Raw genomic sequence first — 18,606 nt, forward strand, 5'->3', positions numbered from 1 at the left:
AACGGACTGACGCATCAAATCGCGAGTGCCGTGAAACTTACACCCTTTATGAATACTACAAACTATAATCCTAAAGTAAACTAAAAACGAAAGTACCAGTGGACAATCGCGTAATCGACTAATCAAATTGAATTTATGATTGTTAATTCCTAGTTGTATGACACCTGTTTTACATATTTGTAGATCCGGAACATATTCATCCTGTGGCGGAACAATCGATCCAAGATGTGTCGTCCTTGGAAAATTTATCATCCATCGGAGATTTGCCAATAGCAGAGGAGCAGGAAGTGCTAATTTTGTATGATGATGAGGATACCGATATTTCGGACTACATCATAACGGAGAGCGATGAAGAGGATGAAAATGATCCGGACCTTGTTGTTGAAGATGAGAACAATCAAGCTCTTCATTTGTTTTCCAAGCGATTGAGAGTTTGGGCATTATCACATAAGATAACTCATTCTGCTTTAAATGATCTTCTCGTTTTAGTTCGTGAAACTACGGATATACATCTGCCTGTAGATTCCAGGACTTTTTTGAAGACTCCGATAGGCGTTGGGATTTAAACTGTGGTTCCAAGGGATTCAAAACGCGATACAATATTGTTTTCCGTAAGTTTGATTTCGTTGTGTAGAGTTGTAAATAATATTAGTGTATAAGTAGTTATAAGAGTATATGTATCATAGGTAGATGTAAGTAATAGTTGTAATGTTATAATTGTACTAAACAGTCGCATAAGAGTAGTCAAGGAGTGAACACCGTTACTAAGAACACAACAGTTGGCGACGAGGAAATTCGGTCCGTGTGTCAGAAAATAAAATAGTCCAAGATGTCATTAATTGGTGAAATTGAACCCTTTTTTTATATAAAACATTTATTTCTGTACAGTTCTTGTTACATGAATTTGAGACTTATTCTACTCTTACTTTAAACCTTACTTTAGCTATTTTAACATTAGCAAGCACTTCAGAAAATTTTTATCAATTCCATTTGAGATTTGTTCTTCTAAGATGGATATTACGTAGTTTATAAAGAGCGACATTATCTTATACCTATCTTTTTTCCTCATGTTAATTAATTCTGGTTTACATAGTTCTTTGAATGTAGGTATTACAATTGATTGTTCTTGAATTATTTCGATAAATAATTTCCAGACGTTATTAATAGTGTTGCATTCCTTAAACTTGTGTTCAAGGTTTTCGAATTCTCCGCAGTGTTCGCAATTCGGGTTGTTTCGCATGCCAAAACTGAATTTGAGCTCGTTTGTAAATAGTTTTTCATTGACCATTAGATAATAACAACTCCGTTGCTTGGAATTTAATTTGCTGTTGTTTATGTTATGCCAAATTTTGTTCCATTTAAGATATGGTTGTTTTTCCTGTATTTTTGGGAGTGGAAGCGAATTTGTCAATTGTTTATAGATATCCTTAGCTGTGGATTCGTCTCGAGTTTTGGTTCTAAGATAAGCTATTTCGATTTTAATTAGGGTCGAGCATGGATAACTTGGTGGCATATCTGCGATGTTGGGTGGATTTCCAGTTATTTCGATAAATTTGGATGTGTACGACATGCTATCTATTTCTTTTATATGCCTATTTATTAATAACGATTTTAATTTTAGTTCAGGTAATAGTAAATTCAAGCCGCCTTTAGCTTTTTTAAGCGCTAATTGGTACATTTTTACACGGGGACCTCCGTCTGACCAAATAAATATTCCAAGTTGAAATGTTATTTTTGCTAAGTGGTATTTGCTTATTGTGATTACTGACCCTATATACCATAATTTCGATGTTAAAAAGGTATTGGCAGCAATGATTCTTTGATGTATATTAAGATTCCTTAATCTGTGCTGTCTTACAAGCTGGGCAAATTTGTTTGTTGTCACGTCCCAGTTTAATTTCATAGTCAGTCGTAGAGAATTTGTAAAAAGTATTCCTAATATTTTAATTTGGGCTTTCTCTTCTATCCAGTCCGTCGTTATCCTTTTACTGTTTTTAATCATTCCAATATCCATTGCAACTGACTTTGCTACATTAAGTTTTGCTCCAGAACCCTTTTCATATTCCTGAAAAGCTTTTTTAATATCCTGTATCTTTTGACTATTTGTTATTATGACAGAAATATCATCGGCAAAGCTATTAACAATCTCGTTAGGGCTGTCGCATATTTTCTCTAATTTGCATAATAATGGGTGCAAGTATATTATAAATAAATGCATCGCAAGCGGGTCTCCCTGCCTAACAGATCGTTCAATGTGTAATGGTTTTTGCAGAGATCCGTTTAAATATACTCTCGATGTGGAGTTCAAAAATATTAGTTTAATAAGTTCTATGAAGCTTTCTTGTAGTCCGATGGATTTCATAGTTTTGTACAGGTATTTGTGTTCAACTCTATCAAATGCCTTTTCCAAATCAAAGGAGATGAGTTTCCCTGTTATTTTTTGGTCCTTGAAACTCATTATTCTGTCTTTAATTGATAACAAGGCCTGAAAAATATTCTTATTCTTATTGCAGCATTTCTGCGAGGATGTTATTATCTTGTGTGTTTCAATTATTTTTTCCATCCTGAATTTCAGCAATCTGCTAAAGATTTTATAATCTGCTCTTCTCAATAGTGATAGGACGAAGGTTTTCAAATGCGTATGTGTTTTCGTAGCTGCTATTGTTTTTAGGTATCAGTACAATTATGCCTTCTACAAATTCAGGTGTGATGCGATGGCAAAGTGCATCATTGAGTATAAGATTCAGTTCTTTATGAATGATATCGAAGAATTTTTCATAAAATTCGTATGGTAGCCCATCTGTGCCTGGACTACGGTTTTTGGTTGCGGTTCGTAATGCATTGAAAATTTCTTCTGTCTCGATTTCGTTCATCAGATTTTTGTTTAGTCTGCAGTTTTCTGGTATTTTTATAGACACTAGAGGCGTTGCATCGGTGCAGCTTTCATTCTTCGAGAAAAGTTGTTCGAATTGTTCGTTCACTTTGGCCTGTATCTCATTTTCGTTTTCAATAACATGATTGTTTATGCGTAGTTTTTTTATGAACAATCGTTTCCTCCTTCGTTGAAATAAATGGAATGTTGATAAAGGTTCGCCTGCTATGTAATTATTACTTTCTTCTATATAATTTTGAGTAAACATATTTTGTAACCTGAGCATTTCGGCTTTGGTTTGGTTTATGATGATTTTTTCATTAGGGTCATTAATTAGCTTTAAATATGATGCGTTTAATCTGGCCTGTAGTGTTTCATATTTTTGATTATGATCTTTATAATATAGTTTGTTCTTCCACTTAAAAAAACTTTGAATTTTAGGTTTTGCAAATTTCGTCCACCAAGTTATCCAATTTTTGTAGTGCCTTTTCTGTTTCGTCCATTTTGTCCAATTCTCTTTAAACTCGTTTTGAATTTCTTCTGTTATGATGTGCTTTTTATACGACCATAGTTTTTGTCTCGGTATTATAGAACTAACCTTGTTCGGTAATGCTATTCATATTAGATATGCTCTGTGATCACTGAACGAAATGCTTTGAATCTCAACAGAGCGAAGATATTCCTTTATGTTTCTTGTTACATAAATTCTGTCAATTCTCGATGCGGAATTATCTGTTATATATGTGAGTTCAGGGTGTGTTTTTAGCAAGTTCCAAGTATCTACTAATTGCAGATGGCTTACAACATTGCTAAGCGCTGTACTATAATTCGAAGTACCAAGTGCGTCTTTTTTGTCTATAACGCAATTGAAATCCCCTGCAATTATTAAATTTTCGACAGAATGTCTAACGTGATGTGCAAGTGTATGTAGAAAAAACCGATCTCTGATCATTCGATTCTTGCTGCCGGATGGAGCGTACACGTTTACCAGTTTGATTTGGTCGATACATAGAGATATCATTCTGCCATCTAAACTTTTTTCCACATGTGTGTATTTTATGTCCTGCCGTAAGGCAATTGCGGTGCCTCTTTGCCGCTCGTCAATATTTGTTATTATTTCGTAACCGTTTATAGATTTCAACGACAATTCATTGACCTCTTGCATGCATATTATATCTAAATCCGACTTCTGTATCATAGATACAAGTGCGTTAGTCTTCGTGGTATTTGTGATGTTGCAGATATTTATACTACTGTAGTTTATGCGTACTACTTGACGGACTTTATTCATGAATTCTTTTAACACGAGTTACACAAGGGAAAATTTAACAAAAGCCTCTTCGCACGTCTTGCTCGTTTGCTAGTTAATACTCTACTGTGCTTTGCGCTGTCACTTTGCTTTCCAGCAATGTGACAGATTAACAATAATATATATACAACGATCGCGCGGATGACACCACTGTACAGTGCTGCTACATTACTCCCCTCCTAGACTAGGGTTGCGGTTAACGATACTTTTTCGGGAAAGTTACTTTACGACCGGAACGAGTAACCCTAGTCGGAACAGTATCTGGAGTTGCAGTGTCTGCATCCGAAACATTCGGTTGCTCGCTTAAAGCATAAGCCGGTTTGAGGCGATCTATCGAAATATTGACCTCTCGACCATTCTTATCAATCTTGAAGAATTTTTCTGATCGACTGATGACCTTGAATGGTCCTTCGTAAGGTGCTGTTAGTGCTGGCCTCACTGCATCAACTCGTACGAAGACGTTCTCACACGAAGACAGGTCTGGTGGCATGAAAGATTTTCTCGAGCCATGCCATGCCGTTGATTGCGGCCGAAGTTTACGCATAGAAATACGCAAATTGGTTACGAAGTCTGATTCGGTAGTTGTACTGGTCGGAGGCGTGCTGTCGGCAAAGAACTCGGATGGAATCCTTAGTGTAGTTCCGTACACCATCTCAGCTGGCGATGCGTCAAGATCTTGTTTAAATGTGCTGCGCAATCCAAGAAGTATCATTGGAAGATGTTCACACCAACGATTCGGATCATGACACAAAATGGCAGCTTTAAGGGTTCTGTGAAAACGCTCGATAATCCCGTTCGCCTGAGGGTGATATGCTGTAGTACGGAGATGCTTAGCACCGAGAAGCCGGGTAAGCTCTGAGAAGAGCGACGACTCAAACTGTCTGCCTTGGTCGGATGTGATGCAACTTGGCACGCCGAAGCGGGAAATCCATGTTGAAATCAGAGCTTCAGCAATGGTTGTTGATGTTATGTCCGGAACAGGAGTAACTTCAGGCCATCTCGTAAATCGGTCTATTATGGTCAAGCAATACCTTTGTCCTTTGCTAGGTGGGAAAGGACCGACGATGTCAATGTTGATATGCGAGAAGCGTTGATCTGTCGAAGGATAGTGAGTAAGCGGTGACTTCGTATGACGCGTCACTTTAGAACGCTGGCACTGAACACAGTTCCTGGCAAATGCTGCGCTATCGCGGCGGATGCTTGGCCAAATGAATCGTTGGGTCATCAGTTTGGTCATTGCTCGTGAACCAGGATGGGAGAGATCGTGAGTGATTCGTAGTGCAGTGTCACGGAAGCGTTCGGTGACGAATGGACGAATACGGTCTGTGGAGTAGTCGCAATAAAGCTGTTTATCACTGCCAGGCACGGTGAAAAGTTTGAGTTTCAATGCTGATTTCTTAGTGCCACTAAGAATAGCTTCCAGCTCATCGTCGTGTTGTTGGCTCTCCGCCAATTTGTTGTAGTCAAGGGATGAAGTGGAGTGAATCGCGGTAATACGAGAAAGAAGATCAGCCACAATGTTATCCTTGCCTCCTACGTGTCGAATGTCGGTTGTAATTTGCCCAATATAGTCAAGCTGACGAGCTTGACGATTGGAAGCTTTGTCCAGCTTCTGACGGAAGGCGAAGGTAATGGGCTTATGATCTGTATACACGTGACACTCTCGTCCTTCTAGCATATATTTGAAGTGTTTGATTGCTAAATATATAGCTGTTAATTCCCGATCGTAAGTGCTATATCTGACCTGAGCTTTATCAAACTTTTTTGAAAAGAATCCAAGTGGTTGTACTTTTCCATCGACTACCTGGTGTTGGACTGCACCAGCTGCAAAGTCGGAAGCATCGACCCATAACGAAAGTGCGGCTTCCTTTGCAGGGTGTGCTAATAGAGTTGCTTGGGCGAGTTGTACTTTGCATTGTTCAAACGCAGCTTTGGTCTTATCGTTCCACACAAGCGGAGAACGATCATTACGTTTGTTCCCAGGTGTCATTTCAAGGAGAGGGGCTTGTGTTCTGATGGCGTTTGGAACGAATCTTCGGTAGAAGTTAATCATTGCGAGGAAACCTTTCAATTCCTTAACAGTGGAAGGAAGCTTGAAGTGTTGGATGGCTTCAACTCGCTCGTTGAGTGGACAAATACCCTCAGCAGAAACGCTGTGCCCTAGGAAGTCGATGTTGCTTTGACCAAACTTGCACTTAGCGACATTAATGGTCAAACGATGCTGCTTCAGCCTCTGGAAGAGTTGGCGTAGATGATCTTTATGCTCGTCTTGGGATGAGGAGGCGATGAAGGTATCATCTATATACGGAAAGACGAAGTCTAATCCACGAACAACCTCGTGAATGAGCCGCTGAAATGTCTGCGCTGCATTCCGTAAGCCGAACGTCATGTATTGGAACTCAAAGAGCCCAAATGGCGTTGTAATTGCTGTTTTAGGCACGTCCTCTGGATGTATCGGTACCTGGTGGAAAGCCTTTTGTAAGTCTATTTTGGAAAAAATCGACTTACCATGGAGGATCGACGTAAAATCTTGAAGGTATGGAATCGGGTACCTATCAGGAACTGTTTGGACGTTGAGTGATCTATAGTCGCCGCAAGGTCGCCATGAACCGTCTGCTTTTCTCACCATATGTAACGGGCTGGACCAGTTGCTACTCGATGGACGGCAAATCCCTAGTCGCATTAGTTGTTCAAACTCGTTCCGAGCTGCCTGGAGCTTGTCAGGTGGAAGACGACGCGGCCGAGCGAATGAGGGTTGGCCTGTCGTCTCGATGCGATGAACAACGGTTGCTGTACACACTGTGCCAGGAGGAGCCGTGCAAGTGATGTCCGGAAACTCAGCTAGCAGTGCTGCGTAAGGCGTCGTGGCATCGAATGATTTTAAAGAGCTGCTCTCAGTCCGAGTTACAGAACCAATGGTTTGGAGGCTCGTGGTGTTGTCTATCAAGCGGTTTCTTTTGAGGTCGACTAATAGATCGAAGTGACGAAGGAAATCCGCGCCGATGATACCAGAAGAAACGTCAGCGATGAGAAATGTCCATAGGAAATCGCGGCGAAGTCCTAGCTGAACGTTGAGCATCACTTCGCCGTACACGTTAATAATAGTCCCGTTGGCGGCGAACAGCTGAACTGTAGTTGGCTTTACGTCGGCTGAATGCAATCCACGTGGAATGACGGAAACGTCTGCACCGGTATCGATTAAAAACTGCTGTTGGGACCGCTGATCAACAATCTTTAACCGATAGATTGCTGCTGTGGAGGTTGAATGTTCTGCGCCGCTTTTACCCACAGCTTCAGCCACGTGTTGCTATTGCATTTGTTGAACATGGTTGCAAGGTTGTACACACTTGCGGGCCTGCTCTCCACAGGTGCGATGATAATAGCACAGTTTAACGGTGTTCGGACGAGTGGGTGCGATGGTAGGAGCTCGAGGACGTGATCGGGAGCGAGGGCGGTTGCGAGGTCTCGAGCTAGCTTGCAGCTGCTCGAATTGTTTGCTCAACCTCAACACGTGGAGCTTCAGCTCGGCAATTTCCTCACCGGGTGATAATGTTGGACGTTGCGGTGCAACCTCTCCTGCGACTGTGCTGCCATCTACAGCATGCACGCTACGAAGGCTGATGGAGTCCAAAATGGCGTCCGCGATAGCCATTTTGTCTGATGCGTCGCCTTTCGAAGCTATCACTGCCGCATGTGCGTGTGGTGGTAAACGTGTAGCCCATAAATCCAACAGCACCGTATCCCCGAGGGAATCCCCTGCAACTCTCCTCATTTCATTAAGCAGCTGGCTCGGTTTTAGGTCTCCTAGCGGCATGTCAGAAAGAACTCGTTGGAGCCTACGCTGCTGGCTATCCGCAAAATACGCAGTGAGCTTCTCCTTTATATAAGCGTATTTTTCCTTCGCCGGTGTTGCGTCGATGATCGGTCTCAATTCGGTTAGCTTGTTGGGTGGTACTTGGGCCATGACAATATTGTACTTGTTTGTGTCGTGTTGGGCACCGAGACCTGACGCGGCGAACCAAAATTCGAGGGATAGGAAATATGACTCAATATTAGAGTCGGTCATAGCTGGTGGTTTCAAGCGAGGAGTGTTTATCGTTTCCACGCATTTGGCTGCGCTGGAAACGCCCGGAGTATTGCCAATTCCGGTATCCGTTGCAGCTCCGTCGGGCATCTTGGACCGGTGGTTAAGAGCGATCTACAAAATGGCGGTCGATGAGGATTGTATGCCGGTTCGGTGAACGAGGTGACGCTTTGCTGCGATGAGACTTGCTGCGTTGTTTCCTGCACGTGATCACGTCAGGGTCACCAATTTGTAGTTTATGCGTACTACTTGACGGACTTTATTCATGAATTCTTTTAACACGAGTTACACAAGGGAAAATTTAACAAAAGCCTCTTCGCACGTCTTGCTCGTTTGCTAGTCAATACTCTACTGTGCTTTGCGCTGTCACTTTGCTTTCCAGCAATGTGACAGATTAACAATAATATATATACAACGATCGCGCGGATGACACCACTGTACAGTGCTGCTACACTACCAATACGATACGAGGTTTGCATGTTGGTTCTAACTATTTGTCGGATCTAACTAATTTGACGTGTGTGTTTTATGTGTACGTATGTATTACCGTGTATGTTGAATTGTCCTCTGTTTATACGGTTTTTTTCCTACCTTTTTCTTGAAGAACAGTTGCAGGTTTCGTTACGTATCTTGTACGTCCGCGTTTTGACTCAACCGTAATAAAGTCCGTCAGGTTTTTCTCAGCTTGTCTTTTAGCTGACGACGATCTCGGTCTTGGTTGGATGTTGTTTTTTTCGATTCTTTCCGGGGTTTGTTTGTTTTCAATTGTGTGCGTATCAGTTATCTGTTTGTTCCTGCTTGGCTCTGTACCGGTGTTGGTCTGCAAGCCCGAAGTCCCTGGCTGAGGTTCTGGATTCGTGTTGGTTGTTGTACTTGTGGTCGTATTGTTTGACACATGTTCTGTTTCTCTTATTCCGTTTTCTCGATTCGTCGTCACAGATGCGTAGGATCGTAAACGATCGTTCAAGTTGGATTTTTGTGTATTTAGCTTCCTGCTGCTTAAGCAGGTCATCCCGTGATGTACGGGAAGATCACACTTTCTGCACGTGTGTTGCTGACCTTTGTGGGTAGCGAGAGTAACTTCTCCGTTTATGCGAATGTATGATGGTATCTGTTTTTTTATAACCATTCTTACGAAGCGGTACCCGTTGGGTATACCGGCACACGCATATACGTCGCTCCACACGCCTTCGGTTACAGATAAAACCTCTCCATACTTTTGTAAGTGATTTTTTATATCGGTGTTTGTGACGTTCACCGAAATGCTTGGGTCTTTAATGTCGACGTGAAAACAAACGGACGATGTGCGGAGGTGAATTCTCTGCACCTGATCAACCGGAAGACATAGCTTCTTAAAAACGAAGTCGATGACTTCATTCGGCGGTGGCCTGACTGGAACGTTTGAAAAATCCAACTTTATGCTGGAACATCCCATTGCCGACATGGTGCCGGTCTTATAAATAAACTTGTACTAGTATACATATGTGTAACTTTGACTGGAGCTAAATGCCGAGACGTCTGCACTGCTCGAGGTCTAGAACCGAACTAACCCTTCGTCATGGGGGAAAGTAAACGTGAATACTTGGAAAGAATGGACATAATCTTTCAAGTGAATGAAATCGACGCATCTAAAAAGACTGTAATGTTGCTAACGCTAGGAGGAGCATCACTGTACAGTTTTGTATCGAAGATGGTATCACCGGAAGAGCCCAAACTGTGCAATTATGAAAAGCTGTGTGTGAAACTAAAAGACCAGTTGGAGCAAAAAGTGAATGTGGTGGCAGATCGATACAATTTCCGTCACTGTATGCAGAAGGAGCATTCCATAACCGAATACATTATGGAATTGAAGTCTATCGCACAAACGTGTAAGTTCCAATCGTTCTTATCGGAAATGTTACGGGATCAATTGGTGACCGGTGTACGGGACGAGGGTCTGAGGAAGCGCCTGTTAAGAGAGTCAGAGCTAACGTTCGAGCAAGCCGAAAGCATCGCGAGAACGTGGGAAGCAGCGGATGAGCAGAACGAGACTTTCGTGGGAAAAGTGAAGCCTAGAGAAATGGCGGCAATTAAAAACGCGCCAAAAAGTATCGTCAGTAAGCAGCACTACAACCATGGAGGGAGTAGTTACCACCCACACAAGCAGAGCAACGAGCATGCAAACGAGAGGAAGTGTTACCGGTGTGGGAGACTACACAATCCACAAACATGTCCAGCACGATCATGGCAGTGTTTTACATTATTTGTTTGTATTAAGTATTTGTTAGAAGCAAGATTCAAAGTATTAAATCTGCAGAGAAAGATCAACCAATTTTTGATAAGCTATAGGAATAACCCATGTACAGTAACGAAAGTTACACCAAACGAAAAAGTGTTCTGTTTTGTACCACATACTTTAATCGCAAAACTTAACCCTACCACAGCACACAAAACAGATATACAAAATGAATGCAAGGAACAGAGAAAGAATAGTACAAACAAAAATGTGGAAGAATCAATACATGAAGGGGAAGAGGTATATTACAGGAATCATTTCAAGGAAATAATTAGATGGATTCCAGCGGTAATAAAGAAGCGAATAAGTGAATTAGTGTATCTAATAAGCATAAACGGAATAATTCGTATGGTACACAAAAATCAATTAAGAAGAAAACCAATACATGATAAGTATATAGTAGGTAGACTACCGATAGCAAAGAACTGGTCGTATAAAAAAAAAGATGCGAGTCTAGTCCACCACCCATGAGAAGATCAAAAAGACTAGAACGACAACCGCGTTTTAAATACCCAAAGTAAGCAAATGTTGCTTAAGGGGGAGAAGTGTATAGAACATATAGAAACTTCGTTTAAGGGGGAAAATGTAGAGTTGTAAATAGTATTAGTGTGTAAGTAGTTATAAGAGTATATGTATCATAGGTAGATGTAAGTAATAGTTGTAATGTTGTACACGTTTTAGTGTGCAGTTAACACCATTAGCAGTAGAAAAAGAGTTAACCGCTTTGAAACAAGGTTCTAAAACAATTTCTTAATATGGTCAGGAATTAGAAAAAAATGGCTGCCAAATTATCTGCAGCTCATGTGTCTGTAGGAACTTTTGCAACGGAATCTGCCGCACATAACATTGTGAACCCGATATTAGTACGTGCATTTACAAATGGTTTAAACGAGGCAAATATAAAATTTTTCTTACAAGCTCGTAATCCGACTACGTTAAGCAAGGCCATTTCTGATGCTTTGGAGTGTGAACCCATAGCAGAAAGATCAATAGCTATGCAAGACGCTCCCAAAATTCGTATTATCCAAGAAATTCGTTCAACTCATCATATAGAGGAAGAACATTTCCACCATATTCTAATAACCAAGTCTATGAAAACCACCCACGAAACTTTGGCCATTTTGGAATGGCACGGAAGTTCGGGGAAGTGCGAGTGCGTACGTACGAGATGTGTATTAAATTATAAGTGCAATAAAACTAAGTGCGACAAAATAACAATATACTACGATTCACACACCATTTTTCCTCCTTTTTAGGAGTTGCCTCTCACAACGCTGCTTGTGGTTGTACAAAGTGTCAAATAGTAGGACGATACGATCACTTTGCACGGACAACTGTGTATGAAGGTGTTGCAGCAGATCGAACAGACGCGGAATTTCGACAGGGGAAATATATAATAGGTCATCAGAAACGGCTGACACCATTATAAGATATAAGAGGAATAGATATCATTAAGCAGGTTTTAGTAACAGATGAACTACATTTATATCATCTAGGAGTTATGAAGAAACTTTTAAAGGGATACACAGGATTATTAAAAAGATTTACGGCATTAACAAAATCAGAACAGGAGGAAATGAATAGGGTCTTAGTAAAAATTCAGCTTCCTTCAGAGATACATCGAAGAGTTAGGTCGTTGCAGTATGTAAAATTTTGGAAGGGGACCGAATTCCGTTCATTTTTAAATCGTATTGGCTTTGCTTCGAGGTAGAATTCATGACTCCGATTATGAACATTTTAAACTTTTTTTATGTTGCACAAACTTTGCTTTCCAACCAATATTTTGAAATTTACTGGGAATACGCTGGACAATTACTACGAAAATATGTTGACGATTTTAGTTCTGTTTATAGTAGAGGTCTTTTAACGAGTAATGTACATAATCTTTTACACGTCCATGCAGATGTTAGTATGTTCGGTCCTCTTCCAACAATTTCATCATATCCGTATGAGAATAAACTGCAGTTCATCAAACGTATAGTTAGAACAGGGCCTAGAACGCGAGAACAGGTGGTTTGCAGGCAAACCGAACTTAGGGAAGTAGATGTTGCAGTCAGTCAAGAGCTTGTGGTGTTCGCCTATAAAAAGTAATTATAATTTTGCCCATCACTTGAGGTCCGCGATATTAAGGGTTAACTAGGATCACAAGTGAGACAGTAAACGATTAACGGGAGAGTCTGGTAGGACACGATTAGCGCGAGAAATGCGTAGGTGCGTTAGAAAGGATAGGTGCGTGAGCGGAAGCTTACCAAAGAGCGAGAATACGATAGGGAGATCGTGATAGATATAAATTAGGTGTCCGATCGTACAAGCCCTCTCTCGGTTTCAGTTCCTACGTGCGCGAACAACCACTCTACTGTAATTTAAATAAAACGTGCAAATAAATTGTAGAACCCTACAAGCTTAAGGTTTATCCGCATTTGAAAATAAAGTCAGGGGAAATAATTTTGCACATTAGAAAGGATTTTTTGTTAAGACAGGGTAATAGGAATGGATGGTTTTTGACAAAGGACAAAGAAATAATTAGGTATTATACTGCGACACAAGATTCAGAAAATGTTCACATAGAAGGTCATATACTACAGAAGAAGAGTTTAAGTTTCACACGTCCATGTAATTCAGACATAATATTTAATTTTGATGGGAGATTAAATGATTTATCGAATGAAGTAGCTAAAATCAATGCTAATAGGGTGATGTGTAAGCTAGCAACAGTTTCGGTAGATGAAGGAATAAGTTATCATTTCAGTCCATTACTACAGACTTTAGCAGACTAGGTGAGATTCAAGGTTTTGTTCTTATTTCCAAATTTCACGCTCTATTGGTAAATTGTTCTAATTGTGCTTTCCAAAAACGCAACTTAGTATAGTATTCTATACTTTTTAGCTTTCTACAATTTCTTTTCAGCTGGCTAGCAAATGCTTAGATGCGTTAAACGCATCTTTGAACTCCTATCCCAACCTCCACGTGGTGCTAGCTGGATTGTAACTATTGCATATTCCTGACAATTACAGTGATGAAGGATTATGCAATTGTTACAAACAGATACGGAAGGGGGCCATTTGAACAATTGTATCATTAAGTAGATTAAAGTTTGTATATGTATAATGAAAATGTTTGCTTTTGTATTATGTTTGTATCATGTTTTCATCAATATTACATCCAAAACCATATGCTTTTAGGTATTCAAGTTCAAATATTGTGGTATTTTATTTATCTTTTACTATCTTGTCTAACTATCTTAGCCTATCTTATACTAACTTAACTTAACAAAGGCAAAATCAGTTTGACATTCTTCTCTTTTTTGTTTCGCACGAAGAATTTCAATATTTCTCATATATTCTTGTTTTTTTCTTTTGTTTTCTCAATACTTTCAAAAATTTCCGATTTTTCGGATGTTAGCTTCCAACCATAGATTTCTAAACCGCTTAAAAAAGTGTTAGTTTAAAAATTAAAGTTAATATAAAATGTGTTAGTTTATTCATATAAAAAAAATATAAAAATGAATTAGGTCATCTTTCATTGCTTGTGTTTTATTTTTATGAACAATATAAAATTCGATCTACGTGTAGATCACACGATCATGACTATTTGCAAAATCAAATGTTTTAAACTATGCTATAAAGAACATGATCATCTATTAATAACTTCTTCATTTTTTTGTTTGGCTTATAGTTTGATTGTGTCTCGCTAATTTGTAATTGTTTGGATATCGCCATTGCTTTATTATTAATAGTAACATTATTGTATCAAGCGATTTAGTTTATATTCTCCGTAGCACTAGATTCTTTATGCCATATCTATGCATCGATCTCACGACATTTAACGCACTTTATCTCATAATCATCATCATCTGCTGCATTGTAATGAGTGTTTTCTTGGGATTCCTTACCAATGTGAAGATAAACTTTTTAATGCTAGAATCAGAAATATCCTAAACCACCATTCTTCGCAGCAGATATTATGTTTGTCGCCGTATTTGGCCGCAATCTTTAAGGAAAAAAGCATATAAGCAAAATATTGATTGGCATTAAACTATTACTACTAATATGATAATAACCATAGATGATTTGCACAATGGTACAAGCGTTAATAAAGGATTAAAATTAAAAAAAAAACATATCTAATTTATTATTCGAGCAAGTGATGTTGATTATATGCAGCTCCGTAGCGTGGGGTTGGCGGGGTTGGCCACCGCCAAGGGCGCCAGGTCCAGGGGGCGAAAAAATAATAAGTTTTCTTAATACAATCACCAGGTAAATTTGTATTGAAAAAATCCTTAGGCGCTGCTTTGGGATTTGCCGTATACGACGAACGACAAGAACAAATGTATTGCGCTGTGTGAACTCTGTAAAATCCTGTAAAACATGATGATGTAAAACATCTGTCGTCATACAAATGAATTTGTTTTTTTATAAACTTGTTGAACATTGCCTAAACTTGTTAGACTGTTCGCTTTAATTAAAATAAGTCAAATGCAATGATGCACATTGGAGAACTTACGTCCATTTAATTTCTGCTGCAACAATTTGTGGGGGAACTATTACCGAAAGAACAAAATGATTTGTATGACGACAGTTGTATGTTCATGTTTTACAGGATTTTACAGAATACCCAGTCATGCAAAAGCGAGTTCATGCGGTCGAGTTTCTTTTGTTCTCATGGTCCCTAACGGGTCTGTTCGGAATCCACCGCGGAGTCCCGGAGGAAGACATTTAGCGACCACACGCACACACTCAAACCGGGTTGGTATATAAAGCCCCGCGTAGCCACGCCCGCTTCAGTCGCCCGCGAGCGTTCGTAGCGTGTGGATCTATGCCAGATTTTAGCAAAAAAAATGAATGAATTCCAGAAAATAAAAACGCCAGGGGGGTTCCTCAAATTCACTCTCTCGTGAGAGCGTGAGAGAATCTTTTTTCCCCATACAACTTCCTTGGAGCTTTTGCTGAAATGATAGAGAACATTGGATTAGAAATTGGTGTAGAAGAAAGTCATGCTTACATTTGCGCCATCCGACCAGTCGTTGAGGGGGTACGTTGTGTACCGTATATAAATGAAGCTGAATGGGAATGGATTTCACTGCACGTATGATGCAAAACATAATTCTTTCGTGCTTTCAGATAATTTTGGGGAAAAATATTGCATGACAGGTTTGTTTCCTACCATACGACCGTTCCGATAAAAATATTAGACCGTTGTTTGGTCCCTTTTAACTACCCTCAAGGTGTGGTTTAATGGAAAATTTCTTTAAACACACAGAAATACGAGGTAGCTGCTACACGTGCTAATTTTTTCCCACGAGCATTCACACAGACGACAGGTAACTAGCACTGTTCGTTGTCGCTACGCGCCTATACATACGGAAGGTGTTACTGATTCTTGAAGCCAGGTAATGAACACAAGATGCTACGTAGGTTCGACTAGGGGAAACCGAATACCTCTGATGAGAATTGAGTCATACCATAAAGCCTTGCTTGGCCAAGAAATGGTTACCGGCTAAACACCGACTCGCTTACCAGTTATGCGTTCGGGTACATAGGTAAAGAATATGAATGTAACAGGATGCGTCGATTAGGTGTCGAACGATGGGACTACAGGCGGTGAACGATCAATTTAAAAGCTGTTCAGAAGTCCTAAATTTTTCATAACAATTGTTCATAAGTAGGTTAACACTGTCCTTCACATCTTTATCCAAATCGTATGTTTGAAAGAATTTAAAAATTAAATTTGTGACGCTGAAGCAATCTCCAGCAATATTTAATCAAAATAACATGGTTAATTAACTGTGTAAAAATCTGAAAAAATCTTTAAAAGATGCAAAATGTTACTCTTTACAACTTTATAGAACATCATTTTCGTCTAGTTCTTCAACTTTTTTAGTTATTCGATAAAAACCAACGAGCGGCCGCGAGGAAATAGCTAAAGCAAGGCATAGAATTGTAGCGAAAAATACCTTGTTTTTGTCATTGAATTTTAGTATTATTTTATCTAAATACCACACGGGAAAATCTTGCAACTATTAGCCCAAAGTGTGGCCAACATATTGTAATCGGTGGTTTGTAAATAAATAATAATTTTAATACAAATAAATAAAGAAAACTGAACGCGCTTTTGCACGCTACGCTACGACCATCGCGACCAAAACACCGTCCGCTGCGGACGCGTTGCTTTCCACATGGACTCATTTACCGGCATTAAACATTCACCCGCAAGGATCGTGCAAGCACTCGTACACTGCGAGGGCTAGCGTTGCTTTCCACATGGACGCCGTGATGGATTCCGACAGGATTCCACATGGACTCGAAAGCTTCCATATTCATCCGCCAGGATCGTGCATGCGCCCGTACGCTGCGAGCAATCCCGATGCGTTCCACATGGATTCGAATCCACATCGACCCGCGTCACGCCCCTAGGATCGTGCAGGCGCTCGTACGCTGTGTACACGCATGGTGTCTTTGAATGTGTTAGTGCGTATCGACGTCGATCTCAACACGCATTCTCGCTTTAGCAGGATGATCGTTAGTTAGGTAGAGGGAGAAAGGACTAATTGGGATCGACAGCGTACCGTGTATATGCGTATGTGCACATTTTTTATCTCACTTCGCCTGTAGGCCAGAACATAGCGGCAATAGTATTAATTAGCAGGCGTGGTTGAATTGCACATTGGGTATCTTCATACAGTGCCATACGTTTGTTCTTGTCGTTCGTCGTATCCGACAAATCACACAGCAGCGCCTAAACATACATGCTGCAAAATGGGTATTGATGACTTATTACCGCAAAGAAATCAGCGAAGGAAAACACAATTGACAAATGAATCAACCGATACGCCCAAGCTTAATTTAACTTGTGAGGAATAATTTTCTGGAGAAATTAAAAACGTCTTCTGCAAAATGAATGATGAATTATTATCTAGATTCAAAGGACTTGCGGCAATAACCTTAAAACGATGGAGTTCGCTCTGAAGTATTCTAGGGATGTTGAAGCGGCAGAACTCATCTCTGAACTGGAAGTATTTAGATCGCAATGCTGATGAATAATATCGAAAATGCAACACCTAGCGATCTTCTGAAATGTATTCAGAAGTATTCATAAAAATGACTATATGCAAATATTACGACAAGTTTGCGTATTTTTTTAACACTTCCAGTTTAAGTAGCGTCTTGCGAAAGGAGCTTCAATAACTTATAAATTATTAAAAATTACTTGCGATCAGCAATGGGACAGGAACGCCAACCTCTAATTTCAATTGAAAACAAAATACCGTCGAACATTGATGTAGGTGAAATTGTTACTGAGTTGGCAAGTGTAATAGCGCGAAAAATTAAACTTTTAATTTAATAAACTCTTATGAAAAATAAGAACAAGACTACAGCAACCATTATTTATATATAATTAATTATTACGGCATTTAGCAATAGAAACCATTATAATACAGAATAATAAATGCATTCATTATAATACAAAATAAAAAATGCATTCACATGGGCACAGGCAGAATTATTTTGGATTTGTCTAAAAGTGTTAAGGAGGAGGGCGCTGAATTGATTTTCTGCCAAGGGCGCCAAGTTATCACGCTACGGCTCTGATTATATGATAACATGTTTTATAACTCTTACAAGGACCACACAACAATGAACAACTAACAGTGATGCTTAAGGGGGTGGAAGCTGTGGCGTATCGCATCTACCGACTGAGAAGGGAGGATTCGACAGCTTTCTATCTTACATTCTACAAACTTCTATCCAACCCAACTAAAACGCGAGGCCGGTGGATTGAATTAGGATCAATATGACGAAAGCGTTGTACTTGTTTGTCGTAGGCTTTTTTCGCGGCAGCGCTCGACTGGGAAACGAGAATTGGTTGACAGTATCGAGGTGATAGCAGAGTTTTCCTACCTCGCTACGATCGTTACTTCCACCATTGACACCATTAGTAACACCATTATTTGGGAAATCTGGAGGCGCATTGCTCAAAGGGAATCGTTCCTACTAAAGACTTCAACATACAACATGCAAGAGTCCTGGGCTATGCTAGCGTAGGACGCCAATGTGCTCATCGTTTTC

The 18,606-nt window shown here is 39.9% G+C and overlaps 1 protein-coding gene across 1 annotated transcript; it reads left to right on the forward strand.

The window, feature by feature from the left end:
* The first annotated feature begins 9,823 nt into the window (after positions 1 to 9,823).
* On the forward strand, positions 9,824 to 16,742 carry LOC125769645 (uncharacterized). Its single transcript, XM_049438452.1, has one exon. The coding sequence runs from the start codon at positions 9,824 to 9,826 to the stop codon at positions 11,009 to 11,011; it is 1,188 nt and encodes a 395-aa protein (XP_049294409.1). The 3' UTR covers positions 11,012 to 16,742.
* The last annotated feature ends 1,864 nt before the right edge of the window (positions 16,743 to 18,606 follow it).

Source organism: Anopheles funestus, chromosome 3RL (assembly GCF_943734845.2).
Source record: "Anopheles funestus chromosome 3RL, idAnoFuneDA-416_04, whole genome shotgun sequence".
In the NCBI taxonomy this organism is placed as follows: Eukaryota; Metazoa; Arthropoda; class Insecta; order Diptera; family Culicidae; genus Anopheles; species Anopheles funestus.

Excerpts from the sequence above, each read along its gene's own strand:
- LOC125769645 (XM_049438452.1), top strand. The coding sequence starts at position 9,824 with ATGGGGGAAAGTAAACGTGAATACTTGGAAAGAATGGACATAATCTTT.